This window comes from Geotrypetes seraphini, chromosome 2 (genome assembly GCF_902459505.1).
Source record: "Geotrypetes seraphini chromosome 2, aGeoSer1.1, whole genome shotgun sequence".
NCBI classification, from domain to species: Eukaryota; Metazoa; Chordata; class Amphibia; order Gymnophiona; family Dermophiidae; genus Geotrypetes; species Geotrypetes seraphini.
The window spans coordinates 505,948,818-505,965,270 of NC_047085.1; the positions used below are offsets into that span (position 1 = coordinate 505,948,818).

At 48.2% G+C, this 16,453-nt stretch overlaps 1 protein-coding gene across 1 annotated transcript in view; it reads left to right on the plus strand.

Moving 5' to 3' along the window:
• Window positions 1-286: 286 nt before the first annotated feature.
• Window positions 287-16,453, plus strand: part of LOC117354959 (zinc finger protein 729-like) — a 31,417-nt gene continuing 15,250 nt past the window's right edge. Inside the window, exons 1-3 of the mRNA XM_033932917.1 lie at window positions 287-472; window positions 986-1,112; window positions 13,018-13,137. Of these exons, the coding sequence (XP_033788808.1) occupies window positions 449-472; window positions 986-1,112; window positions 13,018-13,137 (271 nt within the window). The 5' untranslated portion in view covers window positions 287-448. The remainder of the gene's footprint in view (window positions 473-985; window positions 1,113-13,017; window positions 13,138-16,453) is intronic.

Sequence of the window (16,453 nt, forward strand, 5' to 3'; positions counted from 1 at the left end):
GTTGTAAACATTTATTGGAAATTCTAATAAAAAAAACCCCAATAAAACATGGAGGGAGGGGGGGGCAAGGTCTGCCTGTCTCCAACCTTGCTCCTCCTTCCCTCCCTCTCTCCCCGCGCCAGGATCATTCTGACCAATGAGTGCCAGTAGGAGCTGAAACTCCTCCTCCTCCTCTCCCTCTCAGTGCTAGTGGATCAATTTTCTGACCAATCAGCACTGAAAGGAGCAGAACCGAGAAGACAAGTCTGCGTCTCTCAATCATTGTGAAGCACCGCCTCCCCTTTGTGATGTCATCAGCCTGTGCCCAACAGGAAACGAGCCTTAGAGCTCCAAATCTCACTTCCTGTCTCTTTGTTCCTTCTGCCACACGACAGGAGAGAAACCCTCAGCCGGAGAAAGAGCCCCAGATTCATTTCTAATCCTGGAAAGTACAAAACAAGAGAGGAAAATGCCCGAGGGAGCTTCTGCCCAGGTAGGAGAGTCCCCCAGCTTCTTCCTTCTTGTTACAACACTGCTGCAGCTTTCTGACCTGGGATAGTGCAGAGTCAGGACCCTGAGCAGACCTGGACTGAGGAAAGACACTTTGGGACCCTCCTGAGGGGAAGGAGAGAGATCAGAGTCTCACAAGGGGAGATTGTGGGATGTGACTGCTTCCTTTTGCTATAGTCCTGCTCTGGGACTGTGAATTATGTGTCTGCAAATTATATACACACAGAAATCTTTCCCTCTATCCTGCTGAGCCCAGCGTTGAGAAGTGCTCTGGGGATTATGTAGTTGTGAATTTTATACACCAAAAACATTTCCCTCTGCCTCATGAGCTCCAGGACTGGAAGGTCTCCTGAAATATAACTCTGTTGTGGGATAGTGTGTTATGTCATTGCAAATTATGTACATTTTCCTTCTCCCCAATGAGCACCAACCCTGTGAAGTTTCTTTATAGAGGTGCTGCAGAAGATGCTGAGTGTGATTCTGGTTTATATTTTAGAAACCGGTGACATTTGAGGACATCACTATCTCTTTCACCCAGGAGGAGTGGGCGTATTTAGATGAAGATCAGAAGAAGCTCTACAGGGAGGTGATGAAGGAGAATTATCAGATGCTGATCTCTCTGGGTAAGAGATAAATTTACTTCCAGTGAATAGGAATGGTATGATGTTACAAAGGAGATGAGAATTATCACTGGGATGATTCCCAGATCTAGATCTATCTCTCCACACCAGATATTTCTACAGGAATCCAGATCCTAGTCTCAGCCTGCCTATCTACACTGATGCCTGGATACCTCACTGCGATCTAAAACTGAATACGGATAAGATCAAACTGAATCTTCCTTCTTAAACCCACTTCCTCTTCCCCCTGTTATTTATTTCTGTGGACAACAGTCTCCTCTTCTCTGTCTCGTCAACTTGCAATCTCAGGGCCGTCTTTGACTCCTCTCCTCCGCTCAGATCCAACAAACTGCTAAAGCCTGTCGCTGCTTCTATATTATCAAAATCTGACCTCTCCTTTCTGAACCCTTATCCACACTCTCTCATCACCTCTCGCTAACTGGAACTTGTTTATCAGGTCTTCCACTCACCCATTTCTCTCCCCTCCAAACCATGCAAAATTCTGCTTCACTAATTAAATTACATGAAAACAGCCATACTCACATTACTCCTCTCCTCAAGTCACTTCAATGGCTCCCCATCCGTTTCTGAATACAATTCAAACTCCTCTTTCTGACCTACAAGTCTGCAGCCCCTACATCTGTTCCTGAATTTAATTCAATCTCCTCTTACTGACCTACAATCCCCTACATCCATTTCTGAACACAATTCAAACTCCTCTTATTGACCTACAAGCCCCTCCTACTGACCTATAACTCTGCAGCCCCTCAATATCTCTCCTCAATGTCTCCCTATGCTCTGCCCTGCCAACTCCGTTCAGTGGGCAAATTCCTCCTATTCATACTCTTCTCCTCCACTGCCAATTCCAGACTCCGTCCCATCTATCTTGCTGTGCCATATGCATGGAACAGACTGCTTGAGTCATTACATCAGGCTCTATCTCTAGCAGTATTTAAATCCAAGCTAAAAGCCCACCTTTTTTTAGGCTGTTTTCACCTCCTAATTCCCACTCACTGTAAAATTACCTATGTTCATCCTATCACTCTCTCTGCAAGAAATTATCCAATCCATTTTTGTCCAAATTAGATTGTAAGCTCTTCAGAGCAGGGCCCATCTACAACATATCAAATGTATATTGCTGCATGTGCCTTTCAACGCTATAGAAATGATAAATAGTAGTAATAGTAGAGGTCCTGGCAGCCATTTTGAGATTGGAGCCAAAATGGGTAGAAGCTATGTCTTGGGATGAATAGGAGGGGTGGTAGAGAAGGGGGTAGGGGAGACCTATGTAAAGATCCTGGAAGGCAAATGGTTTAAAATCTAATCACAAGATAAGTATATTTAAAGAAAAAAAGGTTAGAAGCTGATATTCTGTTACCTCAGGACACATGGGTTAGAGATCAGAAGCTGAAGTGGCACAAATATTTTTCCTATTGATAAATAGCACCAAATAAGGGTGAGAAAAAATCTGAACCCAGTTGCAAAATTTTAAATGCAAATACTTCTAGTATATGTCTAATGGAAGGTCCCTATTAGTGACTATGGGAATCACAATTCTATGGAGAAAAAGCCTCAACAGTAAAACAAAACTGCTTTGCTATTATTTAGGCAAAAAAGGGTGTCCATAGGAGGGGTGGCTTGGGGGCTTGTTCCCAAACAACAGCCCCGTCTGTGGCTTGGGGAGACAGAAAGACAGGGAGGCAGAACGGGGAGACAGAAAGACAGACAGGGAGGGAGGAGGAAGTGACGTCATCTGGAAGTATGGCTGCTTAATTTTTGAGCTCCGTTGCGGCTCGAGCTTTACAGTTTTATAACTACTTTCTGCTGCAGGGTGCGAGTCTTCCCTTGGAGAGTAAATTCGCTGAGTGCATGGCGAGTAAGAAAAAGTTGGAAAAGTTCCAATTCCCGGGCACTACAAGTGTGAAACCACAGTCACATGTGAATAGCTCCCCGGCGACTCTACTCAAGATGGCGCAGCCGCTCGCTGCCTCGCAGGCTGGCTCCTCTAAGGCTACTTCTTTGGAGGGTGAGCCGCTAGCGGAGGGGACCATTGAACTGGTTCTGGGACCTTAAGGCCGAAATGGTGGGACTGCGCTCAGCTGTTAAGGCAGCCCTGGCGGAGATTCGGGCGGAGGTGGGTGATCTGGGAGGCAGAGTTTCGGCCTCTGAGGGTCGGTTGGACCACATGAAGACATCTTTGCAGGAGACCTCAGTAGTGCTGGAAACGGCGGTGACACAGCTTGATGAACTGCGCCGGCAAGTTGAAGATTTGGAGAACAGATCAAGATGCAATAACTTGCGTTTCAAGGGTATCCCTGAAACTGAACACTATAAAGATGCAAGTGAAGTGGTGCTGGAATTTTGTAGACACTTGTTTGGGGAGGAGGATCAGGTGGATCAGTCCCATATTGCCCTGCATCGAGCACATAGACATTTGGGCCAATCTCATGGGACAGGTAACCGTGATATAGTTGCCTGCTTTGGAGACTTTTTGGTGAAAGAAAAGATTCTTCAGGCGGCACGTCATCGTCCCACCTTTACCTGGCAGGGGATAGTGGTCGGGGTTTATCAAGACTTGGCTACTACTACACTGCAAAAAAGACGATCCTTTTGGGAGGTTACCCAATTGCTTGTGAGCAGAGGGCTACCGCTACAGATGGCTTTTTCCATTTGGGCTGCTATTCACTATTAATGGGAAACATCGTAAAGTGGATACTGTGGCGGATGCCTGGATGGCCCTGAAAGACATGGGATGTTGGCTGCCAGTGGAACAGCAAGAGCGGAGCTCGCCTGTCATGAGTGCTGAGACTGGTGGTCAGGACCACCGGGTCTCTGATGAGACTAGCCACCTTCAACATTGGATACTTGAACTGCTCTGTGCCTCTTTGCTTTTGTTTATCTGATACTTATCCTTACTAGGGAAGGATATGTTCACAATGGCATTGCTGTGTTTTATAGTTTTAGCACTGTTGTATATTATTTTGCGGTTCAACACTTGTTTATAGCTAAGTGCCTTGTAGGGGTTGAGCTGCCCAGCTGACTGAGAAGTTGCGGCTCGCTATGTGTTTGTGTGTTTAGCTGTCTAAGTGTGAGTAGTGGAGAGAGTGTGCGATTTTGGCTTGAGGGTGGGAATGGAAGGGGTGAATGAATGCAGAGAAAGGGAGTGTGGTGTGAATGAGCCTCTTTGATATGACTCATTATCCCAGGACAAGCAGGCAGCATATTCTCTACATGTGGGTGACGTCATCCACGGAGCCCCATCGCGGACAGCTTTTTCAAGCAAACTTGATTGAAGATCTTCAAAGTTTGCTAGTGCTGCACTGCACATGCGTGAGTGCCTGGCTGCCTGAGTTAGGGTGCGCATCTCCTCAGCATGGCCTCAGTTCTTAGTTTTCTGCGGAGCCAGAAAGCCCTGTCTCTCAGTTCTGCATCGATCTAAGTGCCTTCTTGCACCGCAGCTTGCTTTATTGTTTTGTGCGTGTGAGTCGTTGTGCGACACATTTAAAAAAAAAAAAAGTTTTATTTTTCGTTTGTTCGGCCCAGGGGACCCTGGGTTTCCTTCAGGCTGCTTGGCCTTTTTCCTTATGTTCCGGCCTGTTACCGGGTTTAAAAAGTGCACTCAGTGTGGTCGGGTGATTTCAGTTACCGACCCCCATCGTTGGTGCATACATAGCCTGGGCTCCGACCACCAGACCGAGAACTGCCCGCGTTGTGCCACTCTCCAACAGTGGGCCCTTCGTAGGCGGCGTGCCTGGATCCTCAAGCTCTTCCGTGCTATGGAGCAGCCAGGGACAAGACCTCTGCCTCGGCCCCGGTAACGACCTCTGCCTCGACCTCGATCAAGTCACCCTTGGCCTCGAAGGCCCCGTCTGCTACACATGTTAAAGCCTCGGCCTCGGGTAAGTCTCCTCTTCCTCCTTCAGGTTCCCTACCGAAGAAGCCTTCCACGGTGTCTCTGGTGACCCAGGCAGTGAGCGCAGTCCTGCCAGCCTCTAAAAGACCTCCCTCCAAGCATGCCTCCAAACAACGCGAATACTCTTTCTCGAGGTCGCCCTCATTGGGGCGCACAGCTGCACCTGCCCGACCAGATCCATTGGTCTCGGTGCCTATGTTTGATGATATGCTTAAGACCTTCTTTACCACGCAAATCTCCTCCATCTTGGCCCAGCTTGCCCCTGCCTCGACCCTGCTTCCTGCGAGCCAGCCTGAGCATTCTGCCAAGGCCCCTTGGGACAAGCCTCGCCGGTCTCGATGCTTGTCCTTGAGTGACTCTTCTTCACATACTTCGAGGCCTGAGTTGCCAGCCGCCAAGCCTCAATCGAAGCACCATTTGAAGTGTGCCTCGTCCTCGAGGCACCTACCTTCCAAGCGCCCGAAAGACTCCCCTCCTCAGAGGGGTCGGTCCCCAGTGCCTCGGACCTTGAGGCCTGTCGATGTCCCTGTGCTCTTGGGGCTTGGGTCTCGACCTCGGCGGTCTCCCATGCCTCCTCGGTCTCTGAGTCGAGGCAAGTCGAGGACCCCCTCCTCGAGGCCGTTCCGGAGGGTTCCTTCCTCTCAGGGCTCTCCGAGGTTTGCCCCGCAGTTTTCCGTCCCTCAGACTCTGGGGTCTTCTCCTTCAAGGCAGCTTAAGCGTAAGCATTCTCGCCTCCGCTGTCTTTTAGCATAGCCTCCTCGGTGACCCTGTTATTGGACACTGATATGCCTGCTGAGTATTCGAGGAAGGCTTCTCCCTCCTTTTGGGCTGCCCCAAGTTCCAGATCATCATCGCCTCCGGAGGGGCCTTCCTCTTCCAAGGCTTCCTTTTTCATCAGGTTCGTCTTTGACATGGGTAAGGCTCTTCAGCTGGATCTCCAGTCTGAATCCAGATATACCCTGGAATATTTGGCAGAGATGGAGCTTCCTCATCCGCCCAGGGAATCTCTGTACCTCCCGCTGAACCCAGTCTTGAAGCAGACTTTCTTCAGGAATTTGGAGACCCCTTATGCCATTCCTGCTATACTGTACAAGATGGATTCTCGCTATTGGACGGTCCCATGCAAGGGGTTTGAGAAGGCGCAGCTGTCACATCAGTCTTTGGTTGTGGAATCTTCTTTAAAGAAGTCTCACCCATCCAAGGTCTATGCTGCTGTCCCCTCAGGCAGGGAGGGAAGTACCATGGACAAGTTTGGCCGTCGTCTATACCAGAACTCGATGATGACAAACAGGGTCCTCAATTATAACTTAAACTTTACATCCTACTTCAAGCACTGCATTAAGACCATGCCTTCTTTCCAGGCTGATTTGGCGGCTCACTGCCTGCCTGAGTTCCGCCAGCTTTAAGAGACGCTTTATCAGATTCGTTTCTTTATGCTCCAGGCCACGTATGATGCATTTGAATTGTCATCGAGAGTTACGGCCTTTGCGGTAGCTATGCATTGCTTGGCCTGGCTGCGCATATTGGACATGGACCCCAACTTGCAAGATCGTCCGGTGAATCTTCCTTGCTTGGGCAATGAGCTGTTTGATGACTCCATTGAGGCGGCTACCAAACGTCTCTCGTAGCATGAAAGGTCCTTCGCCTCCCTGGTAAGGCCTAAGGCGAAGGCTCCTCCTCCTAAGTTGTACAAGCTGCCTCCTCGGCGCTGTCCCTAGAAGTCCACACCGGTGTTTCCCGTCCACCGCCCAGACGTCAGCAGCAGCAGAGGGGCCCCCAAAAGCCTCAGACCCCTGCGGCGGCTAAACCAGCGCCGTCCTTTTGACAATCTTGGTCTGAGCATGCCACCTCCTTACGTCCATCAACCTTCTCTCCTGTCCATAGGAGGTCATCTCAGTCTTTTTTGTCCTCAATGGGAGATGATTACATCGGACCTATGGGTTCTCACCATCATCCGGGAAGGGTACTCACTTCGTTTTCTGCAAGTACCCCCAGACCTGCCTCCAAGAGAGTGTCCTTCCAACAGGTCGCAACTTCCCCTTCTTCTTCAGGAGGCTCAGGCTCTTCTTCGCCTCCGAGCAGTCAAGGAAGTCCCTTTTTGCCAACTGGACACAGGGTTTTACTCCCGGTTTTTTCTAGTCCCCAAGAAGACCAGGGACCTGCGTCCTATTCTGGATCTCAGGGCACTGAACAAGTTTCTTGTCAAAGAAAAGTTTTGCATGCTCTCCCTTCCCACATTGTACCCCCTGATGGACGAGGGGGATTGGTTATGCTCGCTAGATCTCAAAGAGGCTTACACTCACATCCCGATTCATCCAGCCTCTCGCAGATTTCTGAGATTTCGGGTGGGAAATCTCCACCTGCAATACCGAGTTCTTCCTTTCGGACTCGCATCATCCCCGAGGGTCTTTATGAAGTGCCTCGTGGTGGCAGCGGCCCTGTGGACGCAGGGTCTTCAGGTGTTTCCATACCTCGACGACTGGCTCATCAAAGCGCTGTCTCGACCGGAGGTTATTGCAGCGACCCAACCCTTCAAAGTCTGGGCTTCGAGGTCAACGTCCCCAAGTCCCAGTTGTGTCCCTCTCAGTCTCTTCAATTTATAGAAGCGGTGCTGGACACGCTAAGCCACCGCTCCTTCCTAACTCGAACTCATCAGGATGTCCTCGTTCGCCTTTGCCAGAAGGTTTCGCTTCTGTTGACTGTTTCAACCAGGCACATGATGGTCCTGTTGGGTCACATAGCCTTTACGGTTCATGTGACTCCTTTTGCCTGACTTCATCTCCGAGTTCCTCAGTGGACCCTGGCATCGCAGTGGCGGCAGGACCGGGATCCCGTCTCTCAACTCATTGCTGTAACTCCTTCGTTGAGACAGTCTCTCTGCTGGTGGATGCTCCCTTCCAATCATTCCAGAGGTTTTCTGTTTCATGCACCCCCTCCGCAGAAGGTCCTCACGATACACTCTTCTGCGTACACATGGAGGGCTCACCTCGACGGTCTCCGTACCCAAGGCCATTGGTCCAGCACGGATCATTGCAGTCACATAAATCTACTGGAGCTTTGAGCCATTTCCAACGCTCTGAAAGCCATTCGTCATCTGCTTCAAGACCACAGGTTCCTGGTTCGGACGGACAACCAGGTGGCCATGTATTATGTCAACAAAAAGGGGTATACAGGATCCCTGTCTCTTTGCCAGGAAGCTTTGAAGATTTGGGATTGGGCGATACATCACAACATCTTTCTCAGAACGGTCTACATCCAGGGCCAACAGAACTGTCTGGCAGACAAATTGAGCCGCCTTCTGCAACCTCACAAATGGACATTCCATTCCTCGACTCTGCGTCAGGTGTTTGCTCGGTGGGGGACCCCGCAGATAGATCTGTTTGCGTCCCCCCTCAACCACAAGTTGCCTCGTTTCTGCTCCAGGATTTACTCTCTGCACAGACTCGAGGTGTAGTTTAAACGCATTTAAATGTTATAATACATTTTTGGCATTTGTCTTTTTTTGCTTTTTAGTTTTCAAAAAAAGTCCCCCGACGAAGCCAATACCCTGGTGAAACGGGTCCCGTCGGGCTCTTATCACAGATTGAGATAAGTGCACTTTATTGCCGATTGAAATGAATGTTAGAGTGTTAAACACACAAATGCATGCGTTTGTCAATTGGATACAAGAGGTTTTTGAGACCAATGATAGAGAACCTGTCCTGCTGAAAAACCATTAAGTGAATTGTATATTCTATATGGGGCAGGCTTCTGAGGTCTTTTCCTCTTGTTTAAATAGACACAGTTGTATGTGGAACCTGTATATTTGAGTTGGCTTCTTATTCCTACCAAGACTTTAGGAAAAATGTTAAAACTTATCTTTTTGATGAATTTGTCTGACATTATTAAGTATGAATTTTAATGCTACTGATGTGTTATTGCTGTGTTGTCCAGCTTTCTTTTACTGTAAACCACATAGAAGTGAGAGGTACTGAGGTATAAAAATAAAAAAATTATTATTATTATTTCTGGCTCCAGCCGGAGTTTCTGATCCAAGAAACATTCCATTTAGGCTCCAATCCCCCCAGAAGCATGAGAAGGGGTGAAGCTCCGAAACTCCCGCCACCCTCAAATGCCGCACTGCATGTGGAACAATGACCTCCCTCAGACAGACTTCTGCGGCAAATCTGGCATGAATCTAAAGGATCTCCACCTGAGAGGTCCATCTATGCCTTTTTTCATAAAAAAATGAGGGGTTTTGAGGCAGAGGCTTTTAGAATCAAATCAGAAAATCCAAGATGGCTGCTGTGATAGCGATTTTTAGTGCCTAAAATGGCACGTGGTGGCAAAAAATGAAACACCAAAAAGTCAGGGAAGGGTTTTTTGGAGGTGAGGGACCTTGTCCTTAGCCTCAGAAACCTTTAAAATTAACTTTTAAGAATAAACCCCTTCCCCCCCCCCCCCAGGTTTCCTATAGACCAGCGGTCTCAAACTCACTGCCCACCGGCTGCTATTTTGCGGCCTGCGATCTCGCAATCTGGGCAACTGCCTGCCATTGCGTATGCCGGTACTCCTGCCTTCACGTATCTTCCGGATTCCAGTTGCAAGTCAGCTGACGCCGGCGTGATCTCGCACACTGGGCAGGAAGAGAAGCGTCAGCCGACTAGCAACTTTCTGCAGCCACCCAGAAAATGTGCCTAAATAAAGTTTAAATCATGCTATACATATGTAAAGATCAGCTCAGAGACATGGAGGGTCTTTTTCACAAGGTAAAACCCCCCTATTTTGCCACCTCACCACCCAACCATTGCTGAATCTTTCATACTTTAAAGCAATAAATAGTGCCAAATTCATACCAAATAAATATTAGAAAATCCAAAAATTGCTTAACTTAAAGCTTGGTTTCAACGTGCCCACGTTTCGTGCTCCTGCTTCAGAAAACCAAACAGCATTAGAATACAGCCACACTCAACTGAATGGACTGGCCGGCAAGGAATACTCTAAAACTAAATAAGAAATGAAAAACGTGTTACTTCTAAAAAATATAAGTACTCTTACTTGATAAAATTATATTCTAAATGATTTAGTTAAAAACGGCATTTCTACACGCTGGTTACCTTTAAAGCAGCTCAAATGTTCAGTCAGACGCTTTCACAAGTCTCTTATCAGGAGAAACGCCGATACCAGCTGATTTTAAAGAGCTGAGCGTCAACACGTCAAAACCAAGTCTACCCTTCCTATCAACTCAAAAGACGCACTTATTCAAAAAACAGAAAAACTAAGGTAAGCTAAAAAAATGAATGAATGAAAGAAACCCTGATTGTGGCGTTCATAAAGAATTCATTACTTAGAAAAATTATTTCAAGAGGTGAAAAAGTAAAGACGTGGCCAATAGCTGGAACACGCGGAAACTAGAGCATATAGTAAAAAACGTCAATACTTTATTTTCTACACAGTACTGCCACCTAGTGGCAATCAATCGCAACTGATTTTCAAAATGCTACAGAAAGGCTTGCCATTTAAGCTCACTATTTAACCCAGCAGGGATTAAAGTATGCAATAGAGAATGACACGGTGGCTGTTACCTGCGGCTAGCCACAGGTAACCCGCCAAAACGTTGGGGGAAAAACTGTGTTTACCGTGACTAACGGGACAAGGCCATTCATCACCCCAAAGTTGCATCAGAGATGACCTTTCCGGCAGCCACATGCAACTTCAACGCTCCAGCTGCTCATAGGAAGACAATTTAGAAATCACCGTCCACGAAGGTAAGGGGCAGGGAGGTTTGTCGGCACAGTTGTGCGCTGCAAGCAGGAAACACTTCTTCTGCCTTTTAAATTGAGGAACATTGGTCCTCATTGGATCCAGAGGCCTTGTCATCCTTGAGTCCTTCTCGAGGCCCTGCTTTGGCTGACCAGCTGTCTTTCTCCTCGTTTCTTCGGCAGATGGCAGCTGATTTGGATATTCAACTGGACACAGGTTCCAAATTTTCAAAGGAGTATCTGGAGACTATGCATCTCCCTCAACCACCTGCTGAATCCCTCAAGCTTCCTCTTCATAAGCTGCTGGATCAGACCTTTGTTCGCTGTCTTGAGACACCCTATTCCATCCCCGCTGTGCCGGGCAAATTGGATGCCAGGTACCGCACGGTCCACCATAAGGGGTTTGACAGTGCCCAACTCTCCCATCAATCCCTTTTGGTGGAGTCTTCATTGAAGCGGTCTCACCCCTCCTAGGTGTATGCCACCGTTCCACCTGGTAGGGAGGGCAAGACCATGGACAGGTTTGGCAGGAGAATTTATCAGAACTCCATGATGACATCCAGAGTTCTTAATTACAACTTCCACTTCATCACCTATTTTGAATTTTTCCTTTCTGTCCTTCAGAAGTTCATGCCCTATTTGGACTCTTGAGCACAGTTTGAGTACCAGGAGGTTCTGGCTTCATTATCCCAGCTCCGGTTGCAGATGATGCAGTCCTCCTACGATGCCTTTGAGCTATCTGCTCGGGCTACTGCTTGCTCGGTGGCCATGCGCCGGCTGACGTGGCTCAGGACCATCGACATGGACCCCAATCTCCAGGACAGGCTTGCCTGGTACTGACCTCTTCGATGAGTCCATTGAGGCGGCGACCAAGAAGCTTTCGGACCACGAGAAGTCTTTCCAGTCCATTCTTCGTCCGAAGCCTAAGCCTGCTCCTCCTTGTCCATCATGCCCATCATTGATCTACCAGCGGCGTTTCCCACCTAAATAGGCTACTGCCATCCGTCAGCCTGTTAAGAGGCAGCATACCCAAAAGCAGCAACAGAAGCCTCAGCCATCTGCTATCCCCAAGGCTCCTCGGCCTTTTTGACTGTCTCATGGAGAGCATAACATCCGCCATTCTGCCGTTTTCAGTTTTTCCACCGATAGGAGGTCATCTCCATCACTTTTACCATCGATGGACGACTATTTCTACCGACCTCTGGTCCTTTCCATTGTCAAGGAGGGATACTCTCTTCAGTTCCATCAAGTTCCTCCGGAACATCCTCCAAGAGAGTATCCTTCCAACTTGACCCAGACCGCCCTTCTTCTTCAGGAAGCTCAGGCTTTGTTGCAGCTCCGGGCTGTCGAGCCGGTTCCTTTGGCTCAACAGAACAAGGGTTTTTACTCCCGGTACTTCCTTGTTCCGAAGAAGACGGGCGATCCGCGCCCTATCTTGGATCTCAGGGTGCTCAACAAATTTCTATAATTGTCTGGATGCTTTCTCCAGACGGGATGGACAGTTTGGCCAAACAGTATTGCAAAATTTATTCTCCTAAGTTGCCAACTCTCCCACCATTCCATTGTGGTTAGCTTGGAGGTCACCCATTAGTGAGAATACCTGCCTGCTTGTCCTGGGATAAAGCAATGTTACTTACCATAACAGTTGTTGTCCAGGGACAGCAGGCAGCTATTCTCACATCCCATCCACCTCCCCTGGGTTGGCTTCTCTGCTAGCTATCTGAACTGAGGAGACGCGCCCTACGCTGGGCGGGAAGGCACTCGCGCATGCGCGGTGCGGGCGACTCGAAACTTCGAGTTTCTTCAAGCAAGACTGCTTGTGAGGCGTCCGCATCAGGGCTCCGTTGGATCACGTCACCCATTAGTGAGAATAGCTGCCTGCTGTCCCTGGATAACAACTGTTACAGTTAGTAACATTGCTTTACCTCATGCAAAATTGTCATTTCTTTAATAAGACATTATTTTTTTCTAAGACCCTCCAAGTACCTACAAATCCAAAATGTGGCCCTGCAAAGGGTTGGAGTTGGAGACCGCTGCTATAGAGAGTAAGAGTGAAAGAAGGAGGAGCTGAATATTTAAATTAGCAGTAAAGGAGGGTCAAATAAATACCTCTTGGTCATGACTGATATTTCTGTTGCACTAGGAAACACTTTGCACTATTTAGAGTGGGAATTAGACTATAAAGATGAGTAAAGAGGGTTTATGTTACTTTTATGAGGTATAAAAATTTTAAGAACCAATTTTCTTACCCCAGGAACAGGTTCTCCGACCTTCACTCTTAAAATTTTATCCCATATCAAACCAAGGCAAAAGCCGAACATCAGGAGTGAGCCTGGATCAGAGGAAAGAGAAACTGGAAAAAGCAGCTACTCATGTGAGGCACTGGGGTAAAAATGCCTTCTCTAGGCACCTTCTCTAGGGTCAGTGTTTGGGGTGCTGGCTCTTTAGAGATAAGGATCGGACACTTGGTCTGTAAGTGAAGGCTCTGGGGAGGTGGAGGGAAAGAACGATCCAGGTTCCTTTGGTAGCTTTGCTGTGTAATGGGTCTGTGTGCAGAAGCAGCAGGGTCTCTGGATGTTGTTCCATCTGGCTGGCGTAAATACGAACACCTAAATGTGTCTTTTTTTTTTTTTTTTTTTAATTTGTCTTTATTAACAATTGCAAAGGGAACATACAACCAGGATCAGAGTAAGCAGAAAGCATAGCAGGCAGAAAAAACAGCACTAGAAAACTATGACAGCAACCGGTGCACAGTACAAGAACCCAATGGGTGGATGCCTATCACAATTGACATTTTGAAATACCAGACCCCCCCAAGCAAACCCACACAAATCCCAAGCACTCGGCCTCAGACCACAACAAGCAGACAACAAACATTCCACAACCATACCGCCAGACATCCAAACACCCAAACGCTCACACCCTCACACACATACAAGTGCAGCCACCCTGGGAAAGAGCAAAACAAAGAGAGAGAGCAAGAGCAACGGCCCCACCAATAAGAAAAATCAAGGTAGGGATTTTGTGTCCACTGACTCCAAGCTGGAACAAACAGTTAACGCCCGTTTCCACAAAGCTTGATAGCAGCGGAGAACCAAAGTCCCAGACCTAGGGACGCTTTGAAGCTCATACCGCCCTACCTCAGCAAATCGAGCAAGCCACTGCGGAAAAGAGGCCACTGAGTCAGCCACCCAATGTTGCAACAGGAGCTTTTTTACCACCAAGACAGCCATGTAAAGAACCCTGCGTTGGGGAAGCGTAAGCCCTCCCTCAATCAAATCACGTTGATCTCCCAAGAGCAGGAAAACATAAGACCATGGCACATCCCGTTGAAGAATGCGCTCCAAAAATGGAAGAACTCGCAGCCATAAGTCGGAAGAGGGACATTCCAAAAAAATGGTGCGTAAGGGTACCTAAGAAACGATTACATTTAGTACAAACCGCTCCCTCCCAGAGGCCCATACGAGCCCCCTGAGCCCGAGAAATCTAAGCCCAATGCAGAATTTTAAATTGCATTTCCCGAAAATAAGTGGAACCCCCCAAGGCGTGCATAGTGGCAAAAAGATCAAGGAATGCCTTACGATCCAGGAGAGTGCCAAGCTCTGATTGCCACTGGGAAGCCAATCGGTCAATAGATCCCATATTCGATGCATTCTTCAGAATCCGATACCAGGTAGCTAATTTATTAAAAGCAGGAGATACCCGAAAAAACTGAACATCCAAGGGACCACAGAGCCAAGCATCCCCCCATTTATGACCAAGAGATAAATAGTAATGCTGGACCTGAAGATAAGCCCAGAAATGAGTCTGGGGCAGTTGCCAGTGAACTTGCAGTTGGGCAAAAGTAGGAAATTGACCCCCCCCCACTGTAAGGAAAACCTGAAGAGTTCTACCCCCTCTCTGCTCCCACTGCCGAAACCAGGAGTGGCCCACTCCTGGGGGAAAGTCAGTATTGCCATACAATTGTAACAAAAGGGAAGCTGCCGGAGTTTCCCCTGCCGACACCGCCACCACCGCCATGCACGCCGCAGGGGTAGGAGATACGCAAACTTAGCCCCTCCCCCCGGTATAGCAGACATCGGAGCATGAAGAAGGGACAAGACCGAGTGAGGGGCACACCAGGAGTCTACCCAACCCTGGGGGTAGAACTTATAACAACCCGACCATCCTTCATGAATAAAGCGAAACAGAGCGGCGACATTATAATATCGAAGATCAGGAAGGTTCAAACTACCCCTAAATTTATCCAAAACCAGAGTGACATAACTAATCCGGGCCCGCTTATGACGCCAAATGAAGGAGGAAATGATCAAACGAAACAGACGCACCTCTTTATCAGTAACCCAAAGAGGCACAGCCTGCAAAGGATATAGAATCATGGGGAGAAGTACCATCTTAGTCAAAGCCACCCGACCCCAAACACCCAGTGGAAGATCTCTCCATTTATCACACAAATGTTGAATCGCCTCCAAATGACATGTCACATTATGCTGGTACAGAAGCTGGAGGTCCGGGCTTAAATACACCCCAAGGTAATGCATCGGTCCCTTCACCGGTGTATCTCTACGCTCTCATGTCAAGGCTCCACCTTAGTGGACCGTAACGGAAGAAGTTCAGATTTATCACAGTTAACTCGCAGACCAAAAAGATCGCCAAAGGAGCGAACCAAAGCGAGGACCCGCCCCAGATCCTGACGGGGTTGCTCAAGATAAAGGAGAATATCATTGGCAAAAAGATTAATGCGACTTTCCTTGTCCCCAATGCGAATGCCCTGGAAAGTCGGATTGCCGCGAATCCTGCAGCCAGTGGTTCGATAGCTAACACGAAAAGTAACGGGGACAACGGGCAGCCCTGTCGCGTCCCCCTTCCCAAAGCAAACGGTTCAGTAAACTGACCATTAACTAAAAGTCTGGCTTGCGGTTGTATGTATAAGCTACTGATCCAATGATGAATAGAACCCTTTATGCCAAACTGACGCAGAACCCAGAAGAGATATTGCAAAGAGATATTATCAAATGCCTTCTCCATGTCCAAGCCTACAATAGCCGATTCTCCCTCCAGGCCACGCCTGGAGTGAAGGGCCATCAAAGCTCAGACCAGATTCATTGACGCATATTGACCCGGCACAAATCCTGCCTGATCCTCATGGATCAACAGCAGCAAAAATGCATTCAATCTATGCGCCAAGATCGCGGCAAAAAGTTTAGCATCCTGATTAAGGAGGGAAATAGGCCGATAAGAACCCACCTGGGCCGAGTCCTTGCCAGGCTTAGGCAAAAGCACAATGTGGGCCATATTAGGAGTTCCCAAACCCCGATTCCCAGAGAGCGCATTAAACGCCCCCGCCAAGTCAGGAGAGACTTGATCCGACAGGATCTTATAGTACTCAGAGCCAAACCCATCTGGTCCAGGTGCCTTAGTTAACTTAAGCTTATTAATACCGAGCTGTACCTCTCCGGGGCTAATAGGGACATTCAAACGTTCCAGCTGGTCTGCTGTCAACTTAGGAAGCGTAAGCCCCTGAAAGAAAGCATCTCTATCAGCGTCCGAGAACGGTCGGTTAGCATACAGAGATTCATAAAAGTGAACGAATTGCTGTTGAAGCTGCCGCTCCTGAGTGAAATAAGTACCTTTCTGGTCCCGGATGGACAGAATAACCTGACGGGTGCGTGAAGGCTGGACTAAATTGG